Source organism: Eschrichtius robustus, chromosome 1, assembly GCF_028021215.1.
Source record: "Eschrichtius robustus isolate mEscRob2 chromosome 1, mEscRob2.pri, whole genome shotgun sequence".
Lineage (NCBI taxonomy): Eukaryota > Metazoa > Chordata > Mammalia > Artiodactyla > Eschrichtiidae > Eschrichtius > Eschrichtius robustus.
In genome coordinates this window covers 129,776,130-129,802,566 of record NC_090824.1, presented here as the reverse complement: position 1 = coordinate 129,802,566, position 26,437 = coordinate 129,776,130, and the positions used below count along the sequence as shown (strand labels likewise).

General features: G+C 52.4%; 1 protein-coding gene across 3 annotated transcripts in view; it reads right to left on the bottom strand.

The window, feature by feature from the left end:
• Positions 1-308: 308 nt before the first annotated feature.
• Positions 309-26,437, bottom strand: part of CORO2B (coronin 2B) — a 140,406-nt gene continuing 114,277 nt past the window's right edge. For all 3 annotated transcript variants that reach the window (XM_068554543.1, XM_068554534.1, XM_068554546.1), the window contains exons 4-12: positions 14,510-14,659; positions 13,665-13,829; positions 11,639-11,755; positions 11,403-11,507; positions 10,755-10,851; positions 6,986-7,098; positions 6,566-6,656; positions 6,220-6,359; positions 309-2,261 (exon numbers count right to left, since the gene is read on the bottom strand). In XM_068554543.1, the coding sequence (XP_068410644.1) occupies positions 2,130-2,261; positions 6,220-6,359; positions 6,566-6,656; positions 6,986-7,098; positions 10,755-10,851; positions 11,403-11,507; positions 11,639-11,755; positions 13,665-13,829; positions 14,510-14,659 (1,110 nt within the window). In that variant the 3' untranslated portion in view covers positions 309-2,129. The remainder of the gene's footprint in view (positions 2,262-6,219; positions 6,360-6,565; positions 6,657-6,985; positions 7,099-10,754; positions 10,852-11,402; positions 11,508-11,638; positions 11,756-13,664; positions 13,830-14,509; positions 14,660-26,437) is intronic.

The window sequence follows — 26,437 nt, the reverse complement described above, 5'->3', positions numbered from 1 at the left end:
ACTGGGTTCGGGGTGCTGTGGCATCCGACTGGGAGGCCAGGGATACTGCTAAACGGCTTACAGGGCACAGAACAGCCCTCACAGCAAAGAGTTATCTGGCGCCGTACGTCAACAGTGCTGAGGTTCAGAAGCCTTGCTGTAGGTGGACGAAAGTGTGAAATTGTATCTGCAGACACACATGTGATTTGTTGTTCCACTAAAGCAAAGGAGCTGTGGCCGGCGAGCTGACCATCAAGATACCATGGTGACCAAGAGCAGGGACCTCCCAGGTTAAATGAGCTGGCCGTGCCCGGGTCTGATTAGTTGAAAACATTTTATTTCAATTGTATCCTCAGGAGGCAGCATAAATAATCACAGAAGACCACAAAGGTCAGTGGGGAAGAAAAAAAAGCTTCAGAAGTGTGGGGAAGAGGAGATGTGAGCTTACACAGTCTAGCTGCGGGGTCTGGGGGGTGAGGAGACCCTGCTTTAGCTGGCCGAAAGGGTGGAAAAGCCCGAGGGGTCGGGGGGCTTTCCCTGCCCAGGTCACTGGGGGGGGCTTAGGGAGCCCCGCCTCCGTGGATGGATGCTCTGCAGGGCGGCCGTGGGACAAGCAGTGTGAAGCACAATGCATCTAGTAGGTCCTAGCTAATGAGAGAGAAGAGTGGACACCCAGTTATTGATGCCCGGGCCAGATCTCACCCCTAAACTGTGACTTTTCTAAGAACAGTGTTCATGGACTCCGTAGGTAGTGACAAATGAAGGGAGAAAAAGAGGAAAAAAAGAAAATTGTAGAAGACCAAGTGAAATGTGGCATCTCCCAGGGTCCTGTGACCTTGGGCTGCTTTTCAGTTTCTTTATCTGCAAACTGGGGAGAATGCTCCCTTCCTCTGGGAGCCGAGGTGAGGCTCAGATGGGATCCTAAGTGTCGAAGGGCTGTGTAAACTTTAAAGTGCTACACCCACGTGAGGGGCTGTGGTCATCCTACAACTGTAAGGCTGACCGTGACTGAGAGAGCAGGGCCGAGACATGCACGCGGAGCAGCCCTCGGAGCCATCAGGCCCCTGCTCGGCCGCCCCAGGGCCAGCTCCACCCTTCTCAGCCTCAGCCTCCAGGAGGAAGAGGCCTCATCTCAGAGGGCGTCCCCTGGGGGGTGGGAGCAGAGGGTGGGGGCCAGGAGGACATGGGGGCACCGAGTATGAGGAGCCTCGACCGGGCAGTGAGACACATTGGCACTACTGGTGTTGGGAGGCTCCCAGTCCTCTTCCTCCACAGAGACTTGGGCCCTGGTGATGCCCCCGTGGGATTGGCATCTTGATGCAGTGGGAAGGGTCCGGGCCTGCGGTCTGCACACCACTGGTCCTGGTCCTGGGCCCACTGTTCATCTGCTGGGTGACTTAGTGAAGTCACTACCCGACTGCAACCCTCAGTTCTGTCACTTGTAAAATGGAGACACGATTCCCTACCCTGCCTGCTTCACAAAGTCAATGGGAGAAGGGTGTTGCCAGAGCTTTGAAGAGCATCAGGGGAAAGCAAGGGGGCATTCTGGCCTTGGCGAGCGATCCTCTTAATTCCCTGAAGATAAGAGAGAGGGGGCAAGAGCCAGGAAGGAGCTGGGCTGCTTGCAACCCTTGTCAGGTGAGTGGGCTTCCAGGGCTGCCGGGGGAGAGGGAGGTGGTGGATGGGAGGGAGGACAGCAGATGTCGGCAATCCAGCCCTTACTGTGCGTCCATCAGGGCCGCTGTGAGCCCCAGCAGGGATCACGGAGATGTCCTGGCAGCCCCCTTTGCAGGGGAAAAGTTCAACCTCTAAGTCTCCTGAGGTCCTGGCTTCCCCCTCCGCTCCCTGGTCCATTGAGGGCACCCCTCGGGGAGTCCGAGGTCTTTGCCAGCCAAGGGGAAGCCGAGGCTCCTGGGGTGGCAGGGGAAGGGACTGCCAGCCTGGGTCTCCGGGAGAGGCTGGGGGCTTTTGTTAGCATGAAGTCGAGAGGTCAAAGGTCAGCTTCCAGTTCTTGAGGTGGCAGGTGGGGTCCTCAGGCGCTCCCCCAGCTCCAGTCCTGGCTCTGTCTCTGAGGTCACCGGAGAAGGGGAAGTTAAGGGACGAGTAGAAACAACGGAGAGTTCAGCTTAGAAAGCAGCTCAGCCGGGGAGCTAACAGTTCTTGGGGCTGTTGCGCAAGTTTTTCAGTTCCAGCTGTAGCTGCCGAATGCGGATGTCCTTCTGGGCCAGCTCCTCTTTCAACCTCCGAATCTCATCCTGCTGCCGGAAGAACATCCGCAGGAGCTGGGGTGGGTGAGAGAGGGGGCCGGTGAGCCGAAGAGAGCAGGTGAGAAGGTGACATTTCGAGGGAGCATCCAGACCCCCAACTCCACCCCCATGCCCCTTGCAGCCGCTGTCCTCCTGGCCCAGGCCTCCCACCCCTCCCCCGTTCCGGTGTCCCAGGTGACTCAGGTCACTGCCGCTCTCCTTTCTCCAGATTCAGCTCATGGCTCCCACCCACGTCCACCCCCAGTCCGCACCGTGAGGCAGAGAAGAAAAGCTCTGGCATATGCAGACCCGCCTCGGGCACTGATCCAGGGTCACTGAGGAAGGGATGAGTCCACACAGGCCAGTTTTCCAAATAACCCAAGCTCACCCTTTTAGGGCTTCAAACCGAATACTTCATTTACCTACCACTCGGAATAGAAAGCTTTCTAAAATGTTTTGCATCCTTCTCTTCTTAACGAAGCTCGGGATACAGAATGGAATCCAGCTTTTTTTCCTGCTGACAGGGGGCTAGCACAGCGCACCAAAGTCTGCACCAGCCATCGCTGGAGTGGCCATGAGCAAAGCATGGGCATCTGACAGACCCTCGCTTAGATGTCTCCCTGGATTAACCAGCCTCTCCATTTCTTCCATAAAACAGACTGACTGACGCCCGCAAAACACAGCCTCCACAGGCTCCTGGAGGACCCCACACACTTGAGCTGAAAGTTACCAACAAGCAGTCGTGCTGGTCCTCAAACAGCCTAGTGTGAGTTGCATCTGTTTTTGTATAATGATTGCATAGTTTAATTAAATATGACATAAACTGATGAAATAGGAATACAAAAAGAGAGTTGCTGTTTCTATAAAAACTAAGTTGAATGCATTCGAGAATCCTGAAGAAGGGGGTGCTAAGAAAGTTGTTACTGAATTAGGTGTGGATGATATACACATGAAAGATTGGGGAATATTCTATATCTTGATTGTATGGTAGTGGTTACACAGCTGTAGGCATATGTCAAAACTCATGGAACTGTACACTACAAAGGATGAATTTTACCGTAGGTCAATTACACCTCAATAAACCTGTCTTAAAAAAAAAACCCGGGGGACTTCCCTGGTGGTCCAGTGGCTAAGACTCCACGCTCCCAATGCAGGGGGCCTGGGTTCAATCCCTGGTCAGGGAGCTAGATCCCACACACCACAACTAAGAGTTCACATGCCGCAGCGAAGATCCCACATGCCATAACTAAGACCCGGAGCAGCCAAATAAATAAATAAATATTAAAAAAAAAAAAAAAAAAAAACGGGGAAAACTTTGAAAAAACAAGCGCTTTGTTTTCAGATTGATTTTAAGTTCACCTAAAAGAAACTGAAACTGGAAACTGGAGTTAAAGTGTGATTTATTTGACAAAGACATAGCAGATCCCAACTGAGACGTCCTCAAAGAAAAGGTCTTGGTCCTACATCAAAACGTGTGGAATGAATGTATATGTTTTATATTTTAAATGAAAATAAATTGTTTAAAGAATATATATATATATCATTTTTGTGATTCTTTCCTTTAACTGACTTTGTTTTTTTATTAACCAACAAACCAGTCCTGGTTACATCTGTTCAGAGGGATGCTATGGTGTTTGCCCTGCACTAAGTGATTCTACACACTCCTGTGCCTTCCAAGTTCTCAAAGTTTCTCTGTATAATTTTCTGGATCCGCTTTTGTTTAAAAAACAGATTTACTGAAGTGTAATTCATGTACCATAAATTTCACTTATTTTAAGTCAATTCAGTGAGTTTTAATAAAATTACAGAGCCGTACAATGATGTCTTCTCCCCTGTGTCAAGCTACCTGTTGTCTCTTCACACTTAGACCAATGTGTCTACTGTTCACAGCCCCATTATCTCATTGGTTGCTTCCAGTCTTCTGTGATGATTAAAATTGTGGGCAAAACCAGAGTAACAGGCTCTGAGCAAATTTTTTTTCCCAACAAGCAAAGTATCCAGGCTGTAGTGTAGAGAGATTGTGGCATCTGTGTTGTCTGCTCAGAGACCCTTTAAAATATTTCTCCAGGTCCTCCATTCTGATTGATATAGACAAGTCCATAGCTAAAGGTTACTCACTGTAACTGCTATTCACCCTGCCTTCTCCACATCCAGTACTAGAACCAACTTCAGGTTCTTGTTATGGCCCTGGGCTATCGCAGCAATTCAACTATGTCTACCTTTTCAAGGTACTTAAAGAAAAAAAAAATTTTTTTTTAAATGGAAAACAAAAACAAGTACCCATCATCCAACTTCAGCAAATAACATGTGACCACTCTTCTTCTTTTTTTTTACTTTTTGGCCGTTTCACATCGCATGAGGGATCTTAGTTCCCTGACCAGGAATCGAACCTGCACCCCCTGCACTGGAAGCACGGAGTCTTAACTGCTGGACCACCAGGGAAGTCCCCATGTGACCACTCTTGCTTCGGCTTTACTCTTACCTACTTCCCCTGTACCACCCTCCTCGTGATTATTTTGAAGCAAATCCCATTGATCACACGGTCTCATCCAGCCTTAGAAATCTGAACATCCCTCTGTAATGGCACATAAACATATTTTATAGCAATTATCAATTTACCTGCCAATTTCACCTTTAAGACTGTGAGGTCCCAGAGGTTAGGAATGGTCTTACTTTTATGAATAACAGCGATAATTATAAGTTGGTGTGACAAGAGAGCCTGTAAGATGGCCCCATGTTATCCTCTCCTTTCATGGGTAGACGGGACCTAGTAACTTGCTTCAAATGAATAGAATATGGCAGACATGATGGTATGTCATTTGCAAGGGGAGTTGACAAAAAGACTGTGGCTTCCATCTTGGACACCCTCCCTTCCTCACTGCCATGCTGTGAGCAGCCCTGTGGAGAGGTCCATATGGCAAGGACCTGAGGAAGGCATCTGGCCGACAGCCCTTGAGGGACTGAGACCCTTAGTCCAATGACCTGTGAGGAAATAAGTCTTGCCAGCAACCAAGTGAGTGAACCTGGAAGCAGATCCTTCCACAGGTGAGTCTTCAGATGTGAATGCAGCCCTGGCTGACAGTTCACACCCTCATGAGAGACCTCAAGCCGTGGGCACCCACAGATACTATGAGATAATAAATGTTTGGGGTTTAAGTCCCTAAGTCTTGGGGTAATTTGTTACATGGTAATCGAGAGCTAATACAGTTAGCCTCTTTATGCATTTAATGTGAGCAGGAAGAGTGCTAGATACTTAGCAATGGTCTCTTTAATGCTCACAGCATTTCATATCCCCATTTTACCGTGAGGAAATGGACTTAGGAAAGTCAGGAAACATGTTCAGGCACAGCCAGGAAATGAGAGAGCCAGGATCCAAATGCAGGTGGGTCCCTGCAGCCATCTCCACTGCAGCTGCATCAAGCCCAGTGCCTGGCACACGGTGGGCATTCCGTGTATCCTGGCTGAGCTGAACTACGCTGGTGCCAGGGACCGAGGGTGTGGCTGGAAGGAGAGGCCTCTGGGGGGCGTGGACGAGGCCCAGCTCCGGTTAGCCCTGATGAGCTGCTCCCTTTCCAAATGGTACAAAGAGTACTTTCATCAACACACAGCCTCTTCCACAAAAACAGGAAATCATCAGACCCCGCTGCTGCTGCCATGCCAGGGAGGAAAGCAGTGCTGTAATGCATGAGGCTGGCTTTCCCCATGAGCCAGGAATTTATAACTCCAGATGACAGCGACATTCTGAAATGGATTCACGAGGGGACACGTAACTCTGGGTTCGCGGGTTTGAGGGGCATCAATATCCCTACCATAGCCCAGCCTCTAGTTATTGGGGTCAGAGGCAATGGAAGCCAACAGCAGGCTACTTATGGTATTTGTCAGAGAAAGAAAAATGCCTCAGAACGGAGCTAGCTTAAAGGCCTGAAGCCCATAATTGAAATGCAAAGGTCTCGCTCTGCCAGGATGTGTGGCAGCAATAACTTATATTCCTTACCTCATTCTCTGTCCTGGGTGGGACATTTTCTAATAAATCTATTCCGTTGACCACAACGCTCTTCTTTTCTTTGATGGGAGCCTTGAATACCATTTTGGGGGACTTCTTATAGCCTTCTTTCAAAGACATCAGCACAGGATCTAAGAAAGGCGAGGGATGTGTTCTCACTGACAATTCCATGGACTGTCAAGCGATGGTGGCTCTCACTTAACACCACGCCCGACAGTCGGCTGAGTGTGAGGGCAAGTTCAATGAGGAGGATATGCAAGGGGAAGGGGGTGGGCTAGATCGAATGCCGAGGTTGCAGTCTCCTAGCCTCTTCTGGGAAGCCCACCCCTTGCGGTACCTCGGTTGATGCCTCCCAGCCACTCATCGGGGGTCAGAGCTGGCTCTGTGCCCGGCGTCATGGGGTAAATGTCTTCCTGGTAGGAATCCGACTGCAGTGGGGGAAGCAGAAGAGTGGACAGATGGGGGGCTGCTGAGAAAGCCCCTGCTCTCCAGTCAGATCCTCTCCTTTGCTGAAGTCCAACCGCACACCTGCTGCCCTGCCTCCGGCCTTTGTACTCACAGTGTCTCCCATTTGGAATTCCCACCTTGCCTTCCGTAGCCAGCCAAACTGTCCTCACCTTGGAGCGGCCCTCATCCCCCACCCCAATCCACAGGAAAAGGGCTCCTTCTTCCGGGCTCCGCCAGGCTTACAGTCAGTGGCGAGTAAAGCTAGGCTTCAATGCCAGGGGCCCTTTGGAGCCAGCCCAGCCCCACTCACCCTCCGGGGCACGATCATGGAGATAGGCTCAATCAGGCCCTTGAGAGTCACCAGCTTGTAGAATCGGAACACCTCGCAGGCAGACACATCCAGCCCGTGCTTGGGCATAACCCCTGTGGACAGGCGTACATACGGCTACATGGGGTCCCGGGAATACCCCTCAGCGCCCCTCCCTCCTGATGACCTTGGCCAGGGGAAAGGCACAGGTGGAGGGCACTAGGTTTGGAGGCAATGACCTATGCAGTAGACAGGAGGGGGCTGGGGGCTTCCTGAGTCAGGCTCTGTCTCTGGGTGGTAAATAAGCCCCGTGGGCTGGACCTGCCTCACCAAGGGGCACGCTATAGATCCGGGGCCTTTGAGAACTGGAAGGGGTTGCAGAACTATTTGAATCTAATCCATTCTTTTTACAGATGAGACTCTTGAGGGTCAGAGGGGAAGGGGTTTCTGCCCGAGGTCACACAGTGTTGTCACTGTATAAGCCACAGAGACCATCACCTTCTGAAATGAACTGGTTTCCCGAAGCCTCTGTGCCCCCCAGTCTTCAGAGAGAAAGAAGGAGGGAGAAAGCTTTCCCCGTGCACCCCGGAGGTTTAAACGCAGCCCAAGACTGCCGTTCCGTCATGTGTCTTATAGGATCGACAGGGGTGCGTGTGTGCATGTATGTCTGCGTGGGCACCAGATACAACATCTTCAACAGCTGCATCTGCTGAACACTGGCTGGGGCAGCAGTGCAGTGTGGGGTTAGGAACACAAGCTTTGGGGTGGGACAGAATCCTGGGTCTGAATCCCGACTCTCCCCTCTTTCTGGCAGGGAGTCCTTGGGCAAATCACTGCTCTCTGAGCTCCAGCTTCCCTGGTTGCCTAGAGGAGTCCAGTAGTGGCCCCTCATGAGATGGTCGGGGCACTGAGTGCGAAGATGCTTGTTAAGTGCCCGGCAGTGATGAGCACAGATGACATTAGTTTCTTTCTCCATGATGTGAATGTGAGTTAAGGTTCTACCTCTCCTCGGCTGGAACGGAAGGCCGCTCTTCCAGAGAAGGGAATTCCAGGAGCTGGAGGGAAGTGGCATCATGGTACCAAGTGAAGCCAGCAGACTTGGGTTTGAATCCTGGCTCTGCCACCTAGGAGCTATGTGACCTGCCCGGGGTGAGTGACAAAGCCACTTGGAACCTATGAAAAGTGCCTGGCTCATGGCAAATGCTCAACAGTGGCCACAGGTGAGGAGGACGAGGAGAAATAGCTATCCTCAGTCCCCCCTCCCTCCTCTCCTCCCCACGTCCTGCTGACCCAACTTTCTAAACATCTCCTGGATCCATCCTCATCTCCTCACCCCCACGCCATCCCCCTAGTTACCATCCTCTCTTGCCTAGAAGTCCACCGTGGCCTCCTAACTGGTCTCTCTGCCTTCCTCCTGCCCTTTCAAGATCCATTCTCCCTACAGAAGCCAGAGCAATCTTAAACCAACCTTTCAGATCACATCACACTGTCCCACTCCCACCTACCCATCCACCCAAGAAAAAGAAAATTCTACGAGTTCCCGGTGAAACCCCAACTCCTTCCCCTGGGTGATGGTTAATGTCAGTGGGCTCAGTAAAGTACAGGGCCCTCCCCAATGTGGGTGGGCATCTTCCAATCCATCGCAGGACTGAATAGAACAAAGGCCAGAGGAAGGAGGAATTTGCCCTTTTTTCCCTGCCTCGCTGCTTGAGCTGGGACATCTCGTCTCATCCCCTGCCCTTGGACTGGGATTCACACCATCGGCTCCCTCGGGTCTCAGGCCTTCAGACTTGAGCTGGATTACACCACCGGCTTTCCTGGGCCTCCAACTTGCAGAGGGAAGATCGTGAGACTTCTCAGCCTCCATAATCACGTGAACCAAATCCTTGCAATTCCCCTTTTATAAATATACTTGGTTGTTTCTCTGGAGAACGCTAATATACCCTGTCTAATGCATCCCATGGGATCTGGCCCCTGCACACCTCTCCAGCTTAATCCCCTAACACTTACCCATCTTCTGCATGTTTATGCTTAGCCACACTGACCTCCCTTCTGCTGCTAGAACATGCCAGGCTCTTTCTGGCCTCAGGGCCTTTGCACTAACTGTTCTTTCTGCTGGCACTACTCTTCTCCTTTCCTGCCTTTTGGATCTCAGTTTAAAATGTCACCTCCACAGCAAGGCTTCCCCCCGACCACCTGGTCTAAAACAGCCCCCGTCACTCTCTGTTCTATTATCCCATTTGATTCTCTTCTTAGAACTTACTACCATCCAGTACTTTCCTCACTTATTTACTGTCTGTCTGTCCCTCAGTGGGATGTGAGTGAGGCTGTGTTCTGTTTTATTTATCACTTTACCCTTGGACTAGTCCAGGGTCTGGCACAGTCCAGGGTCTGGCACACAACTGGTACCCAGTACATGTTTGTTGAATGACTACATGAATACATGTAGTCATTCAACAAATGACATTCAACTACGTCACCATGAATGACCATGGTGATGGTCTCTGTGGCTTATACAGTGACAACACTGTGTGACCTCGGGCAAAAGCCCCTTCCCCTCTGACCCTCAACAGTCTCATCTGTAAAAAGAATGGATTAGATTCAAATAGTTCTGCAGCCCCTTCCAGTTCTCAAAGGCCCCAAATCTATAGTAGGAGCAGGAGGAGCCAGGTACTCTGCCAGGTGTTTTGTATACATGATCTCTAAGCTTTACAACAGCCCTTCAAGGCAGGTTTAATTATACCCATTTTACAGACGAGGAAACTGAGACTCAGAGGGGTTAAGGACACAGTTGAATCAGAATATAAACCTAGCTTGGACTCCAAAGTCCACGCTGCTTGTTATACTATTTGATGATGGGGTGACAGTGAGGGAGGTGGGGATGACAGAGCCCTGGGGAAGGGTGAAGTCAGTGAAATGGTCATTCGGACCTCAGGCATATCTCTGGGTCTCCATTTTGCTGTTGGTCCCTGAGAGGGGTCCTTGGGCCCCTCCAGCCCTGATGTCTCTGAAGCTGGCCCTCAGGCCGTGTCCATAATCCCAGATCCTCAGAGGGACAAAGCCAGACTCAAATTCTAAGGAGAGGAGGGAACAGAGCCCCTGAAGAGATTTCTTCCCCTGGGTGATTTGGACCCCAAATGGGGGACTGCTGAATCGGACGCATGGCCAGTGTGAGTCACTGGGCATGAAGATTTCATTGTAAGGCTTTAGTGGTGGGAGAGTGTGGGGCGTGAAAGACGGACTCACTACACTCCTCAATCCTGGAGCCCTCTATGGGATTTGCCTGAGAACCTGGGGATGCAGTGAGGGGGACACCCTGGAATTCCTCTTGTCTTCTCAGGCAGGGACAGAGCTGCTCTGGGGGACTGAGGGTCCTGACTTCCCAGAGGCTTCAGGAAGGGACCTGCTCCTGGACCCCATTCTGACCTTTAGTTACTGAACCTCCTCCCACCATGTCAGAACAACAACGGGCTTTGGCCTCCCCATCTGCAAATGGGAATGGAGGTACCGCGCACACCCCTGCAGGCTGCTGATGGCCAGAGATGGCGGGAGACACCAAGCACCACGGGCTGACGGAGCCGGTCTTCAGGCTGGCTGAAGAAGGGCAGGCTGACCTTCACAGGGCAGCACCCAGAGGTTCTAGTCTGACCTGCCCATGAGCCGTGGCCTCCTGAGTCTGACTTTTCATTTTGGGGGCAGGGTGGCCCAAGAGCCAAATTCCAGTCTCTCCTTCTGCAGCCTAACAACCGCGAGAGCCCCCGGACCCCCTTACCGAGGCCTTTCTGCGGGGCTGGGGAGCGGAACTCCATGAGGTAACTCAGGTAGGGCTTCTCGGTGCTGATCTCGTAGTACCTGATGTTTCCATCTCCCTAGGGGCCGGGTGTGGGGAGGGAGGTGAGGAAGGAAGAGAGGAAGGGGCGGGCTCAGCAGGTCCTGGTCCAGCGGGCTGCTGAAAAGAGCCTCTGCCATGACTCCGAGATGGTCAAAACACCAGGGAGGCCTGGCCTCTAGGCCCCCAGTGGGGCTGCCGTAGGGGACTTGCTGGGGGTGGTGGGGTGGAGGTCGGGTGCTGTGTGTGTGCGTGCACGGTCACGGGCCTATAGACAGACTTTCTAACAAGATATCCTGGCAGGTGCCTCCAATCCCATCATTAGGGATGATTCACGTGAGGCTCTGATCCTTATTCCCAAGTAAAACCCCACTCCAATCCACCCCTGAAGGAATTCTCAGTCACTGACACCTCAGCAGAATGAGTGTCCGACTTGAGGGTAGGTTTTGATGGAGGAGGGTAAGACCCATGTTGGGTCAGGGGAAGGGAAGAGAGGTTAGGCTCTTCTTGGGAGGTAGGGCAGGAGCGGGGGCCCAGTGGGGGCAGGGGTCTCCCCCAGGCTGTCCCTGTCCCTCCCCCACCTTCTCCTACCTTTCCAGCCAGGTAGAGCATGTGTGTGTCAGCGTCGTAGAAGGGGAACAGGAGGCCGGAGAGCCCATCGATTTCCTCCTCGATCAGGGGCATGGACAGGTCCTCCTGCAGGCCGGGGGCCGGTATCAGCCCGTATCCAGGCAGGATGGCACCTCGCCTTCCCCAATCCCAGCAAAGCCCCCGGAGTAACAACGCTTTGATGTTGCCCCACCCGCTCTGGCCTCCCTGCGGCTGACCTGGTCCCAGAGGGCGATCTGTCTCGTGTTCCACCTGGAGACCCCCGTCGTGAGAAGCCGCTTCATGTTTCCCAGGAAGACCACCCGGTTCACTCTGTGGTTTTTGCAGTTCGCCTCCTGGCAGGGACAGAGAGCTGGTGAGCCAGGCCCCAGACACTAGGGTACTGGACTGGGCTGCCTGGTGGCCCCCAAACATACGTCCATGTCCTAATCCCCGGAACCTCTGGGTCATCCACAGGGGCCCTAAATGCCATCGCAAGGGTCCTTATTTAGAAGAGAGAGGCAAAGGGAGATTCCACAGACGCAGAAAGGAGAAGGCAGTGTGACCATGGAGGCAGAGGTTGGAGAGGTGAGGCCACAAGCCAAGGAAGCCACCAGAAGCCATAAGAGACCAGGAAGCCTTCTCCCCTAGAGCCGCCGGAGGGAGCCAGACTTCCGGCCTCCAGAACTGTGAGAGGATCAATTTCCATTGTTGTAAGGCATGCCGCTTGTGGTAGTTTGTCACAGCAGCCGCAGGAAACGACTACAGGTGCTGTGGAGAAATGGAGGCTGGGGACCAAGAAACCAGGCCTCGCTGCCAGGTCCCAGAGCGGATGGGGGATGGGGAAGGAGGGAACTAACTGGACCAAGTCCCAGGCAGGGCCTGAGCTGGGCTGGGTGCCAGGTGCTCTCTCCAAGGCATCTCTGAACTGTCACAAGGACAGTTCTACTGCAAGGACTCTCTGAGGATCGGGCGCTCGAGGCTCAGGAGGCCGGGGACTCAGGCCGGTTCACTGCGGGGTGACTCACTTCACCGGGGGCTCCTTCTAACTGGGCCGTCCTCTGCCTTCTCTCCTGCCTCTGGACTCATGACACCTCCTTTTCCTCCTAACACATGGCGGCCCTTTGCCAGGATGAGTCAGCATGAGGCAGGAACCAGAGGCTGGTGGAGCAGTGCAGAGACCCAGGCTGGCGTCACTTGCTCTGGATTTTAGTTCCAAGTTCTGCCGAAAAAGTGTAACCCTGGAGGAGTCCCTCACCCTCTCTGGGCACGTGTCCACAGCTGTGAGAAGGAGGTTGGGGTCTCTGCTCTCTTACATCTTTTCTGCTTGCCATGGGCTCTGGGGTCCAACTGTCAGGGTTTGAATTCTAGCTCCTCCTGTAACTGTGAGATTCAGGTCAGCCCCTCTCCAAGGGGCAGCGTTTCCATGTGGGAAATGGGAAGAGTAACAGTACCCACCTCAGAGGATTAAATGAAGGGACGATGGGGAGCCCCTGGCACGGTGCATGCCACACAATGAGCCCTGAGTAAATGGTGGCTAATACTAATGACACTAATAACCATGGTGATTATTGTTTGTTGTAGTAGTAGTAGTAGATGACATTCTGGTCCTGCAATATTGGCTTTTTCCAAGATAAACGCAACCAGGTCACGCACCAATCTTTCTTGTGTTAGGAGGTAAACCTCAGATTTCATCCAAATCTTCCATCCCATCTAGCGCCATGACTGGCACGCAGTAGGTGCTCAAGAAATGTAAATTTCTTCCTCCCAAATGACATCTAATCCCTTCCTCAGAGTTAAGACCCAGAGTCAAAGACCAAAACTGGAGCGAAGTTCACCATCCACCTCCCCTCTTGGAGCTGTTCCTGGGACTGGCACCCCGAGCCCCTTTCTCCAGGCTCGTCCCATGCAGGTGGCTGGGCAGTGAGTCCAAAGTCCCCTCCTCCTGTGCCTAAGATGGTCAACACCCAGGGATTCATGCGCTGAAGGCGGTTACCAGTTTGGCCCCCAGAGCAGGCAGAAGAATCCCATCTGGGGAGAGGGGTGGAGTCTGTGGGAAGGCTACTGAGGTCCCTCCGCTTCCAGAACAAGGCAGGGCTCCTATGAGCAGAGAAGGGCCCAGAACAGATGGGGTGGTCCCCAGAGGTGCAGGCCAGGTGCTCGGGAGAGGGGAGCTGGCACAGCCTTTCCCTCCAGGGCTGGCTGAAGGCAGAGCCCCGGGTCCCAATACCTTTCCTTCCCCTCAAGAAAGATGCGGGGCTTCACCTGCAGAACGCGGCCGGAGCGGGGCTCGATCACACGCAGCTTCTTGTCCTTGCACGTGGTGGTAAGCAGGCTGCCGTCAGTGTTGAAGGACATGCAGAGGATCACGTCCGAGTGGCAGTCTATCATCTTCACCGGTTCGCCCACATCCAGGTTCCAGATGAGGACCTGGGAGGGCGGACACACAGGAGGCGGGCTCAGCCCTGCTGCTGCCGGCACGGGGCGGCTGTCCCCAGTCTGCACCCGATGGCCCCGGGAGAGACGCCCCACGCAGGGTTGGATGTGCTGGGATGCGGGATGGTGTCGGTGGGTTCTATATCAAAGGCTGATGCGTCCCTGTCACACAAATCCACAACTATCCTTGGGCAGATCCCAGCCCCAGCCTGGGCTCAGTTTCTGCTTCTAGCAAGAAGGGTGAGTGTTCCTGGCCAGGTTCCACTGGCTGGCACACCTCTTTTGAGGGCAAGCCTGGGGGTAGGGGCTGGGGCTCCATTCTCCCCACCAGCAGCTTTGGATGCTTCTTTTTCCTACTAGGAGGGCAGCAGCCACTTCCTGGTTAAGAAGTGGCCAGGTAGAGAGTGTGGGCAGGGAGTGGGCATTCTTCTCCAATGTATCAGTGCCGGAGAAGGCAGTAAAGATGCCTCCAGCCTCTGTGAACCCCAGGAATGACAGGCGCACAGAAGATGCTCAGCTGTGTTGTTGAATGAGCGAATGAATGGATGTGACAGTACTGGTTAACAGGCTCGGGAAAGTAACAGTGCTCCCTACAGGCCCCCCAGAGTGCCCTTCTCTCTCCCTCCACTTCCCCGCTGAGTCGGCTCTGGCCACAGTGCCCACCGGCTGCCCACCTTGTAGTCATAGCCAGCACTGAACAGGATGTTGTTGGTGGTAGGGTGCCACTCGACCAGCCCCACGCGCCGGCTGTGCCCATGCAGTTCCAGAAGAGCCTCCGTCATGTTGCGCTTCAGCCCGCCCTCGGGGATCTCCCAGATCCGCACCTGCAGAGGGGAAGGAGGGCCTCGGCTGGCTGGGCAGGGCCAGGAGAAGCCCCTGCTGCCCTCTTCCTCAGACACCAGGCTTTCGGAGATCTGCCTAGTAAGGTATCTCCTGGCCAGGGTGGTGGGCAGAGCCCGACTGAGGCCTGGGGGGAGGTTGCAGGGTGTGGCTAGAGAGAAAAGAGACCATCTCCTCTGTGCCTTTGGGAGGGTTTTCTCCAAGAAGTCTCTGCAGACCTTGGCGACTGTTCTTACTGGCATATCGTTATTGTTATTGTCTAGCCAGGCCCAGAGGATCACACATGGAGCAGCTTTTAGCAAGTGCTGTATTCAAAGCCTATCATCTCTGCTTCCCTTCCACACCCTTCTAATAGTGCCTTCAGCCCCAGCACCTCTGTTTGTACCACATGGCCTGTCCCTCACTCTGTTCCCCACCCGGGATGGACACCTGAGCAGAGGGAAACCCATCTGGGAGACTGGGAGGCCCAGAGTCTCTCCTGAAAGATGATGAACCGAGGGGCAGAGACCGATGAGATGCTGGAGCCTGAGCCGAAAGGATGCAGAGCCTGGATGCAGCTATTATCAGTCTTATGGATGCTGATAAAGAAGCAAAGAAGAGAGAGGAGGGTGCAACTCATGGAGAGAAGCAGAGAGAAGCAATCATGTGGTCCCGGAGAGAGAGAAACTGAGCAATTTCTCTGCGATCTTTGAATAACCCCCTGATGATTTAAGTTAACGCTGGTAGGCTTCTGTTTCTCAAGCCAAGCATACCCTGCAAGCTTCAACTGTTTCATCTATAAATGGAGGGGGCGGGGGGAGTCTTTGCCTTGCCTTGCCTACTGGCAGAATAAAATAAGATACTGGTTGTAAAAGTCTGTAAACTATAAAGTGCTCCAAAGACCTATGGAATTATAGTTCTTGTTATAATTGTTATCATCATTATTAATGCTATTTCTTATGATCTAACTGGGTGGAGAAGAAAAAGCACACGTGACTATAGCTTAGGACGCCTTTAACACAAACGTTTTGAAAATCTGAACTCCACCCTTGCTAGTAAGGAGAAAAACAGGGAAGACAGCTTTGAGATACCATTTATAATCTTCTAACTTAGTCAACTGAAAGAAAAAAAAAACAGTGTTGACAAGATTATACTGGAACTTATAGATTCAGTTGGTGTTGGTAGTATTACAAATCAGAGTAACTCTGTTTTGGAAGCAATTTGGCAGTCTTTAGTAGGAACAATAGAGACATTTGTATTATATTCCTTGATCGAGTAATTTCACTCTTAAAATTCAAAATAAGCCCAAATCTCCATGCATGAAGATGTTCATTGCAATACAGAAAATTCAGAAATACTCCAAGTGACCAACATTAGGGAAACAATTTAATACGTCATAGCAATATGGAATATTAGCCATTTGATGATAATTCTGAAGGCTATGAATAAAGAGGAAAAACATGTTAAAGAAAGCCAAAGGCAGTCCCGAAGACAGGGGAGCAAGGCTGGGAACCGGGGGTGCCTCTAAGGGAATTCCCTTGTGGGTTTCCCTTCTTGGTGCTTTGCCCTCAGACTGTAGAAGTGAGTATTTCCCACATGTATGTTCCCCCGAAGACCCAGCTCGGCACATGTAGACCACGGGAGGCTCCAGGTCCGGTCAAGGATTAGGGGTCACCCTTAGGAGCACCATTCTCAGTTTCAAAAACATACTTGAGAAAAAGTTTATAATTAGGGGACAGTTTGAGGTTTTCCTGTCCTCATTGAATTCGTCTCCTGTGGTTGCTCCAGCTCTCCAGGAAAGCCCAACACACATAAGCCTGCATGGTGGCAGGAGCCTGGGGGAGGGAGGTGATGGAAAGGGGGCCCAGCATGCCCTATGGTCTTTCCCCGACAGCCCTGTGCAAGGGCCTTCCGAGATGAGGTCTCGTCTGGAAATGGCAGGGAGGGTGGAGTGCGGACCAAGGTAGATGACTCAGTAGTCACCAATAAGACACACATTCTTCTTGTCCCCAAATGTTCCAGAGGGAGGTGACCCTTGAAGAGCGGAGACTAATGCTTGTGTTACACACACACACATACACATCATACATACAATACCTCCCCCATCCTCCGCATTTCTTTCTTTTTTACCCAAAGGTATGCTATGATACATGTACTTCTGCAACTTGCTTTTCTCATGTAACAAGAGCTAGTGGGCATTTTTCCACACCACTACACATGGCTCTACCTTATCTTTTTAAGTGGCCAGAGGGACAGCTGTTATGTGGCCATGCCGTGATGGATTTAATCAACTTCTGTTAACGGACACCTGGGCTCTGCCCACTTTTTTCACTGTTACAATTCATTCTATGATGATCAGGCCTGTCATACAAGTTTGTGCATGGCTGTGAGTATTCCTGTAGGACACATACCTAGAAGTGTTTCACTTTTTTAGTTACTGTAAAATTGTCCTCAAAAGCTGTCCCAGGGACTTCCCTGGTGGCGCAGTGGTTAAGAATCCCCTTGCCAATGCAGGGGACACGGGTTCGAGCCCTGGTCCGGGAAGATCCCATATGCCGCGGAGGAACTAAGCCCGTGCGCCACAACTACTGAGCCCATGCGGCTAGAGCGCCTAGAGCCTGTGCTCTGCAACAAGAGAAGCCACCGCAATGAGAAGCCCGCGCACTGCAACGAAGAATAGCCCCTGCTCACCGCAACTAGAGAAAGCCTGCGCGCAGCAACAAAGACCCAACGCAGCCAAAAATAAAAAATTTAATTTAAAAAAAAACTTAAAAAAAAAAAAAAGCTGTTCCAGTTTTTACCAGCAGAGTCTGAGAGTGTTTCTTTATCCATATCTCTAAAACTATACCTTCGAAAACAGGTTTTTGCCCATCAGATCAAAAATGCCATCGCCCTGTTGTTTGGATTTGCATGTCTTTGATTCTTAGAAATACCAGGCATCTTCTTCCGTGTTGATAGGCTACCCTTGTTTACACTTGAGCAGGTAGCTTGAGAGGCTTTCAGAGTCAAGGGGATGAAACTTTAAGGAGCAGAAAGGCAGGCCAGCGTGGAGGCATTTGGGGGCAAAGGATCTTGTCTATGGCCAGACAAGTACATACACACGTGAACCCATGTCATTCAGTGTATAAGTGTTGATTAGGAAGGGGAGAAAATCTGGCCTTTGAGAAAAATCTTTGAAACCGAAAGTTGAGTCTCATTCATTCCACTCACACCACTTATGAGCCAGGCCGTGGGATAATGAGCCAATGGGAGGGGCGCTGAGCCTGCTCTTGAGCGCACATGGCAGAGGACCTACAGGAGCACAGGAGCTGGAGGCCCTGAATCCAGTCTTGGGGGTGACGGGGTGGGAGGGTCGGGAGGCACAGAGTTATTAGAAGAGGGGATGTGACCCACATTTGAAAAGACAGGCTGGGAATGTGGGGAAGGATGAGACAGAAAAATGACCCCGTGTGTGGGTTCAGGCACAGTGGGCGGAGAAACCGCAGGAGGGTCAGCCCGGCTGGGGTGGGGCAGGCTGGCGGGTGGCAGAGGAGGCCAGAGGTCACGTGTGTCGTCCCTGGTTATCGACGTCCCAAGGAATCCTGCTCGGGCTGAGGCTCAGAAGGAAGCCTTTTTCCAGAACAGCCTAATTCCCGAGGAGCCAGCTAACGGAGGCATCCCTGGATGGCATCATGTGCAGGGTAAGGTAGAGACACGGGGGAAGCTGTGAAGGGCGGGTCCACTCAGGCTCTAAACCCACTGACCAGCTGGATGACCTTGGACAAGCCAGTTAACCTCTCTGAGGTTCAGGCTCCTCATCCAGATGATGAATTGAGAGGTACGTACCTTTTAGAGGTGTGTGGGTTGAACTAAACTGAGCTTCAGGGTCCCTGTGAGTCTGAGGCTTTCTAGTCGTAGGAGCTGATTTGTTGGCGTGACAGCTCTGCCTAGGAACCGAGGGGCTAAGCCAAGCGGATGGAGAGGGCAGGCACTGTCTGTGACCAGGCTCAGCCCCCCGACTGGCGCCAAGTCCAGAGGAATGAAGGGCTGCAGGGGGGAAGGCCAAGAGCTGTTTTCACCAATAACTGCTAGAGTTGGGTCTCAAATGGAAAATGTCCCACAGAGAAGGAGAGAGGCGTCTTGCCTCATAACTCCATTTGATTCCAGCCACTTCTCTCCCTGGGCCCCAGTTTTCTCTTCTGCACACTGAGACAGTATTAATCTTCCAAACTTCTCTGCTTTTGACATCATTGAATGTTATCACCGGGGGAAGAGACTAGCTCCGTTTGATCCACCACTACAGCTAACAGTTGGCAGCACGCACGACAGGAGCTCAGAGGAGGAGCTGGAGTTCACAGTGGGCCTAAGTAGCTGGAAAAGGAATTCCAGTCCCTAAATATTCAAGGGATTTGCTGGGAACAAAGAGTGGATGGGTGTGGGAGGAGCGCTACAGATCTGTTCAGAGGTTGCTCTCAGAGAGGTTACTTCAATTCAACAGGAAACCAAATAGAGTCTGCCAAACGGGATTTCTGGAAGGAAGGGGAGGGGAGAAGTGGCAAAAGCGCTTTCTCCAGCAAGCCAGCTGTGCCTGGGACTGTCCCTTTCAAAGGTCCCTGGGTCAGAGCCCTGTTTAGTTAAATTCAGTTCCAATCAATCCAACGAAATATGCCTACCCCCTCCCTGGGTCACAGTGTTGGCCACCGGGGGCCAGTCCTTGGTCTCAAGTAGCTCACAGCCTTGTGGGGTTGACAGCAGACACGTGCAGACAAGGCTAAGCCAAGGCGGCTGAAGGAGACAGTTTATAAAGCTGCAAAACCAAGTGTCCCTGTGCATGGGTGAGGGAGCAGCTGGGCCAAGAAAGTGAGAGCTTTGTGGCCTTACAAGCTCCATTCGAATCCAGGCTCTGACCTTATCGGCTGTGAGACTTCAGCCAACTTATTAGCCTCTCTGAACGTCAGTCTTCCCAACTGTAAGAATAATTACACCTACGTTATAGTTGTTATGAAGACTAAATATATACCCTACGAAGCAGATTACTAAGCACTCTTAGTAATACTTAACAATGCTTGCTTAATATTAAGGATTATATACAAGTTTTAGATAGGTCAGATTTTAGATGTGATTTCTATTTTTCATCTGTGTTTTGTGGCCCCCTGTGTAGTCAATGAATGTGGTATGAAGTCTGTCTCCATTTTATGGAATGCAAATACGTTTCCTCTTTAAAATTATTATGTGATTAGGCAGGGGTCTGGCTGGGTCTCTCTGCTTTCTGATACATTGAGGATTGTGGCTGCTAGTGACATAGGGCCAGGGCCTAGTGAGGGCCTACTCAGCCCTTCTGACAACACTGTTCTAAAGGAAAGAATGCTATGGTTAGGGGAATTGCTTGTTACACAGCTATAGCAAACAAACAGTACTTATTGTCTGTATCTGGGGTATAGGAGCTAAGAGAAGGAGTTGGGAGTTCACAGTGGTCCTAAGTAACTGGGAGAAGATATGGATTCCAACTCCTTAGTACTTACTTCAAAAACAACCCCGTTTGGAGCAGTGCGGGGAGGAACGGGCAAGTATAAGATATGGTTACTGCCCTCTGATGGCATCCAATTTAGCTGTACTACATTACACAGCCATTGGCCCTAGGATTTCCATCCAACAATCCACAGATACAAAGCCTGGGGCTGAGATCAGAGTAACTCTCATGTCTCTTCTGCAGCGAGAAGAAAGAAACCGTGAGGGTCTTGCCCAGAGGGTCTTGGAACTCCCACCTCCTCATTTCTTGCCAACTATTCTGTTTACTACTAGAAACTGAGTTTATCGTCACTCACCTAAACAAGAGGTAGAACCTCAAAGTCTACCTTAATGTTGATATCTTCTGACCATTTAACTGTTTCCCAACATGGGAAACAAATCACTCCTAAGAGAGGGAGGTGAGAGAGGCCACCTGAGGGCCCAGAAGGAAGCACGATTGAGCATCTACTGCCGAGAGTCTTGTGAGGTAGCTGCCAGCAGATTAAATGAAATGGTAAATGTGAGGCTGGACACATGAAAGGATATGTGCTACCTATTATTATTACTATTATTATTATTATTAATGACTATTCTTACACAGGTAAGGAAATGAGGCACAGAGACGTTAGGAAACCTGCCCAGGTTGCACAGCCAGGAAGTGGGGAGCTGGGATTCAAACTCAGGATTTGAATCAGGCAAACTGCCCTGTTTCTCTCTTCTGAACCCCTGCCCCTGCCCTATCCCTTCCTTCTTCCCTGGATAGACTCTGACAACATGGAGAGGGCATGATCTGTCTTTCTGCTCATCTATTCCAAAAAAGAGGTGCCACTCCCTGGCCTCAGGAATCTAAAAATTACCCCATTTGGGGCACAGACAACCTTCAAGGCCTCCCACTGATGGTCAACTGCTCCATACAGGGGTGGGGTCTTTAAATTCACTGCCCTATCTCTAGGGTGAGGAACAGTGCCTGGAATATAACAGGCACCTAAGACATACTTGTTAAATGAACAAACCAACGGAAGAAGCTGAGAAGCCCAGAAACCTTCCAACCATTAGCAGATTCAGCAATGAGTCACGTGTAAGGAAGCAGGCTAGCCCTTGCTCTGGCTGGTGGCGAGCTAGATAGATGGCAGATCACCCCTTTAGTTCTGAATGGGAAGGCAGACCTGGTGGGGATTTCTTTCCTAGATTTTAAGGCTTAGCATTCAGCTTAGTCTTTTTTGGAAACCAGTGATGGAAGGCCTATTTGGGGCCTCAAGAAGCAAACAGTGAGATACAGTGGAAAGAGCACTGTGTCTCCCTCTTCCAACCCCCTGGCCAGCCCTCACCGGGGCAGGTTATCTGAACTCTTTGGTCCCCACATTAATGGTTATGGAGTTCTTAGTAGCCAAGAAACACTATATTCATTTTGTTCTCATGATAAGCCCAACAGGGTCCCCATTTTATAGCAGGACTGTTTCAAGATCACAGACACGGGAAGTGGCAGGGCCAGGATTTGAACCTAGGCCTACGGCCTCCTGAGCCTGGCTGCCTAACGACTGAGCCACACTTGCACACTGGTAGTGCCTCTGCAGCTGCCAAGTGCATTGGTAAGGCCTCTCGGGGCTGCCGTCCTTCCATCTCCGAAAGGAGTGTGTCGCTGCCTTTCACCTCAGAGAGGTACTGGTTCTCAAGCTCGTGTGTGCGTGTGTGCGCGTGCGCGTGTGCGTGTGTGTAGGAGCAGGGTGGTGGGTGGCTTCCGGCTGCTTCCAGCAGGGTTCACATCCTGCCCCAGCCCACCCCCAGGTTCTTTGGGGAGGAGCATCGCCTCTCCTGGGGGGTGAGGGCAGCTGCTGGATGGAGAAGCAGATGAATACAAGGGAAAGGAAAGATGTTGAGCCTGGGAGAGGGGCCTGCCTCCCTCCTCCTCCTCCCTCTGGGATCACTCTCTCCTCTCCTTGAGATGTCAGAAACCTCTCTCTGTGGCTGCCTGAGAAGGGCTGGGAGCACGAGGCTTGGAAACCCATAGCGCCCTTCCCTGCCGCCTGCCAGCCGCCCTCCCTAGCTGCGGCAGAAGCTATAAAAAGCACAGCCCTTCAACAATAGGTGACATCACCCAGCGGCGGAAAGAACTGGGTTCTGCCAGATGCCAGGGAGAGTTACAGCCCCCATCTCTCCCTCAGGATGGGAGCCCCTTGGGAAAGGGCTTGGGTACGTCCCGTTGGCTCCCTGGAAGGACGGGGTTAGACTCCTGAGGACCTCCTCACGCTGTCGGGGAGGGGAGGCTGGGGGGAGGGGAGGCTCATCCTGAGGGACATGGGGGATGGACATCACTGGAGACTTTTCAAGGAATGGGGATATGGGAAAGGAGCTGGGAGGGGGTGGAGTCTGGCTAGATCCCTTCAGTGTCCTCTGAATGTTGTGACACAAGTAGAGGGCGGGGGAGGGGTGGCAGTGGGTGTGCAGGGCCTGCCGGGAGACGTGGGCCTGGCGTGCTGCGAACGGCATCTCTCTGGGCCCCTTCGGTCTGATTCCCTCCCTAGCCCTGGTGTGTATCACAGTGCCTGGCACATAGTAGGTGTGCTGACTGACCTCTTAACCTCGGTTCTGGGTGTCATGTCTGATGTACAGTAAGTTGACCATGTGGTCTGGAGAGGCTCGAGGGAGGCCTGCCCGTGGAGGGGGCTTTGGCAGAGGCGGGAAGGTCAGTCAGAGTGGTCCTGGCAGCGCTGACTGGCCTCCTCCCCCCACCTTGGGGGCTGCTGGTCCTCTGCCTTTACAGCCCCCCTCCCAGGACCTGGGTGAGGATGCCTGGCTCCATGTGCTCTTGGTGTCCCACAAGGGCTTTGCACAGAGAGCACGCTGAGATCGAAACACTGAGTGTTGGATGGATCTGAATTGTCAGCCCTTCCAGACTCTGAGCCTCAGTTTCCTCACTTAAAACTAGGTCTGTGGGTAGGTGCTCAGGGTTCTGGCTAGGAGTTAGGAGACCTGGGTTCCAGCCCTGTCTGGGATGTGACTCCCTGTGTGACCCTGGGCAGGGGCTTCCCCTGGGCCCTCAGTGTGCCCTTCTCCAGGAGGGGCATGGTTCCAGCCTCGGGGTGTCAGGGGGTGCTGACTCCAATGCCAAGATCCTTGGCCCTGAGGCTGGGGAGGGACGGAGACCTGAGGGGCAAAGCGAGGGCTGTGAGCGGCTGCTTCTGGGCAGCTGGACTGGCAGCCAGAGCAAGAGCTTAGCTCCTCGCTGATCTGTGACGTTATCCCCTTCTCTCTGGATCAGTGGCTCCGGGCCAGCCTCTCTCTCCCTGTGCCCCTAAGCCCGGTGTCCTTTCTCTTTACACCCTGACATGTACCCAAGCCATACCCTTCTCTTGGGTGCTCCCCTTCTCTCTGCTGAGCCATATTCCAGCATTTGCCCAGCTTGCCTGGGCTCCACTTCCTCCACAAAGCCCCTGTGACCACCCCCCAGCCCCTTCCCTGACCCCCAGAGCGTGCAGTGTCTCCACACTGCATACGTGGTGTCCTGGCTCATGTTCGGATGGCTTGAGAAGCACAAGTCTCACTTCAAAGTTCAGCTGCTCACCCTGATGTCCCAAGCCTTCTCTCTCTGCTCCCAACCTCCCTTTGCAGCCGCCCCTCCTGCCCACTCCCCTCCCTGGTCACCACCCCAGGACCCCAGCCACACTAGATGACCCTGTCTTCCAAGCACACCATATGAACTCTGCTATGGTCTGAATGTTTGTCTTGCCCCCAAATTCGTATGTTGAAATCCAAACCCCCAAAGCTGATGGTATTAGGAGGTGGGGCCTTTGGGGGTGGGCGATAGGTGGGCCCTCATGAGTGGGATTAGTGACCTTATAAAAGAGACCCCACAGAGCTCCACCCCTTCCACTACATGAGGACACAATGAGAAGAGAGCCCTTACCTGACCATGGTGTACACTGATCTCAGACTTCCAGCCTCCAGAACCACGAGCAATACATTTCTGTTGTTTAAAAGCCACTCAGTCTGTGGTACTTTGTTATAGCAGCCCAAGTGGACTAACACATACTCCCTCCAGGCCTTTGCCTATGTCCTTTTCCTGGGCCTTCTAGAACATTTTCTCTGCTGTCAAAGTCCTGCTTCTCCAGGGTCTATTCAGCCCTCTAACCCCTCTACCCTGCCTGTACCTCGGCCAAAAGTAATCCCTCTGTCCTCCCTGTGCACATAGCCCTGTTTGACCTTCCGTGGATGCAACGATTTCACTTGGCATCCCGAGACCAGCAGGCATAGTGCTAGGCACAGACCTCCTCGCATCCTCATAGCAACTGCCTAAGGGACGTACCAGTATTGTTGCTATAAAAACAGGAGCAGCACTGAGGCTCAGAGAGGGTACATAACATGCCCTTGGTCACCCAGCTAGTAAACGGTGAAGCTGAGATTCAATCCCAGGTCCAGCAGAGTCCACAGTCAAGCTGTAATTGAAGCCCAGCATCCTAGGCAGGCACACTGTGGTCCAGTGTGTGTGAAGCTGAAGAGAGCCGCTTGGCTCGTGCGGTCAGGGCTGGGCCCTACGCTTTTCTTGAGCACAGAGCATGGGCGTCTGGTTTATTAGCTGGGGTCCTGGAGCACGTGGCGCCTGACTCAGGTGAAATAAGGTGCTGAGCTAGAACCCGGCAGGGCCATCAGGGCCAGTGACCCCTCCCACCCTCGCCCTGATTCAGGAAGTTCAGACCTGAGGTGGAGCCAGGACAGCCAGCAACTCTGAGAGCTCAGCCTAACCTGTCCCCCCACACCCAGATGGACACTGCCCTTCTCCTTCCCAGCTGGCTCCCCGGTTCAATACGAGACACCGCGAGGGGCCTGAGGCTTCCAACACGGACTCTGTGGATTCGTGTCATCACAAGACTTCATAGATCAGGAAGAGCGTGGGCTCTGGGGCCAGCAGTCCTCCTCTACTCTCTAGTTCTGTGACCTGACCCCAGCCCTCGTCTTGGGGTGGCAATGCCTGTCGCACAGGGTGGCAATGAGGGCTAATGGCGTATAGAGTGTCCAGCCCAGAGTGGCTGGAAAAGTCAGTGTAAGGCAGCCCTGAGTTTCAGGGGTGTTTGCTCTTCAATGACTAGTGACAGTGGCTCAACACTTCCGCACAGGCAGGGAAGGAGCGGTCTGTGGTCGCTGACACTCCTTGGACTCCCTGCACCCAGAAGAGAACAATGGACAGCACCTCCAAGTGCCCTCTCTCCCACTGAGCCCAGTCCTAACCTACACTGACCACTGAGCTCTCCAGCCCCCACCAACTCCAGCTGCCTCCTTCTCAGCCCAGGAAGCAACCAGTGTCCTCGTTGCCCTCTGGGTTTCCTCACCTGTCCTGGGCTCCATCGCCTTGTGCTCATCCTCTGGCCTGTCGGTTCTCTGACCCCTGGTCACTGTCTCCGTCTCGTTGAAGAAAGTAGCCAAACCTGATGGATCGTGCCCATCACAAGTTCTTGCCCTCCCTGCACACATGGGCCCTGCCCTTGATGCTGCTGCTCTCAGGAATCCTCTTGGGTTGACTCAGGGCTTTGACCTTCAGGAGTTGGTCAAGCCCATTCTCTTAGCCCCTCCCCACCGCTCCCTTTTATTAGGTACTGTGCCAGCTGACCTCCTCCATACCCCCTTATTTATTAACCAATGGAGACTATTTACTGTGAATCTCATTCATTAGTTGGGCTATATTCATTCTCCCATGCATTCATTTATCTTTCCATTCTATCCATCTATCCATTCACCTTCATCCAGTCATCCATTCATCCAATCATCCTTCCCCCTTCCATTCAACTATCTATCCATTATCCATCCATTCAGTCTTCTATCCATCCATGTAGTCATCCATCCAAAAATCCATTCATCTAGTCACTCATCTAGCCATCTGTCCATCCGTCCGTCCATCCATCCATCCAGCCAGCCAGCCAGCCAGGTATCCATTCCATCGAATACCTACTATGTATTTACCACGTACTAGGCTCTGTGCTGGATGCTTGGGATTCAGAACCAAAAAGGCCATGGCCTCTACTCTCAGGAGCTCTCAGGCTGGTCTGGAAAGACAGGAGACATGAGCTCCAAAGTTCCTTCTAGTTCCAATATCCTGGGAGTCTACGACCTGCACCCAGGCTATGCCAGTGGGCACTAGAGAGATGCTTGTGGCCTGATCTTCCTTCACCCGGGAACACCAGGGGCTGGAGCAGCCCCTCCTCACCAGCTCAGCTGAGGCTCTGAAATCCCCTCTTGCTTCCAGGCTGGGGTGTTGACATTGTTTAAGGGCAACTGAGGAAAGGCATGGGGCCCCTCTCCAGAAA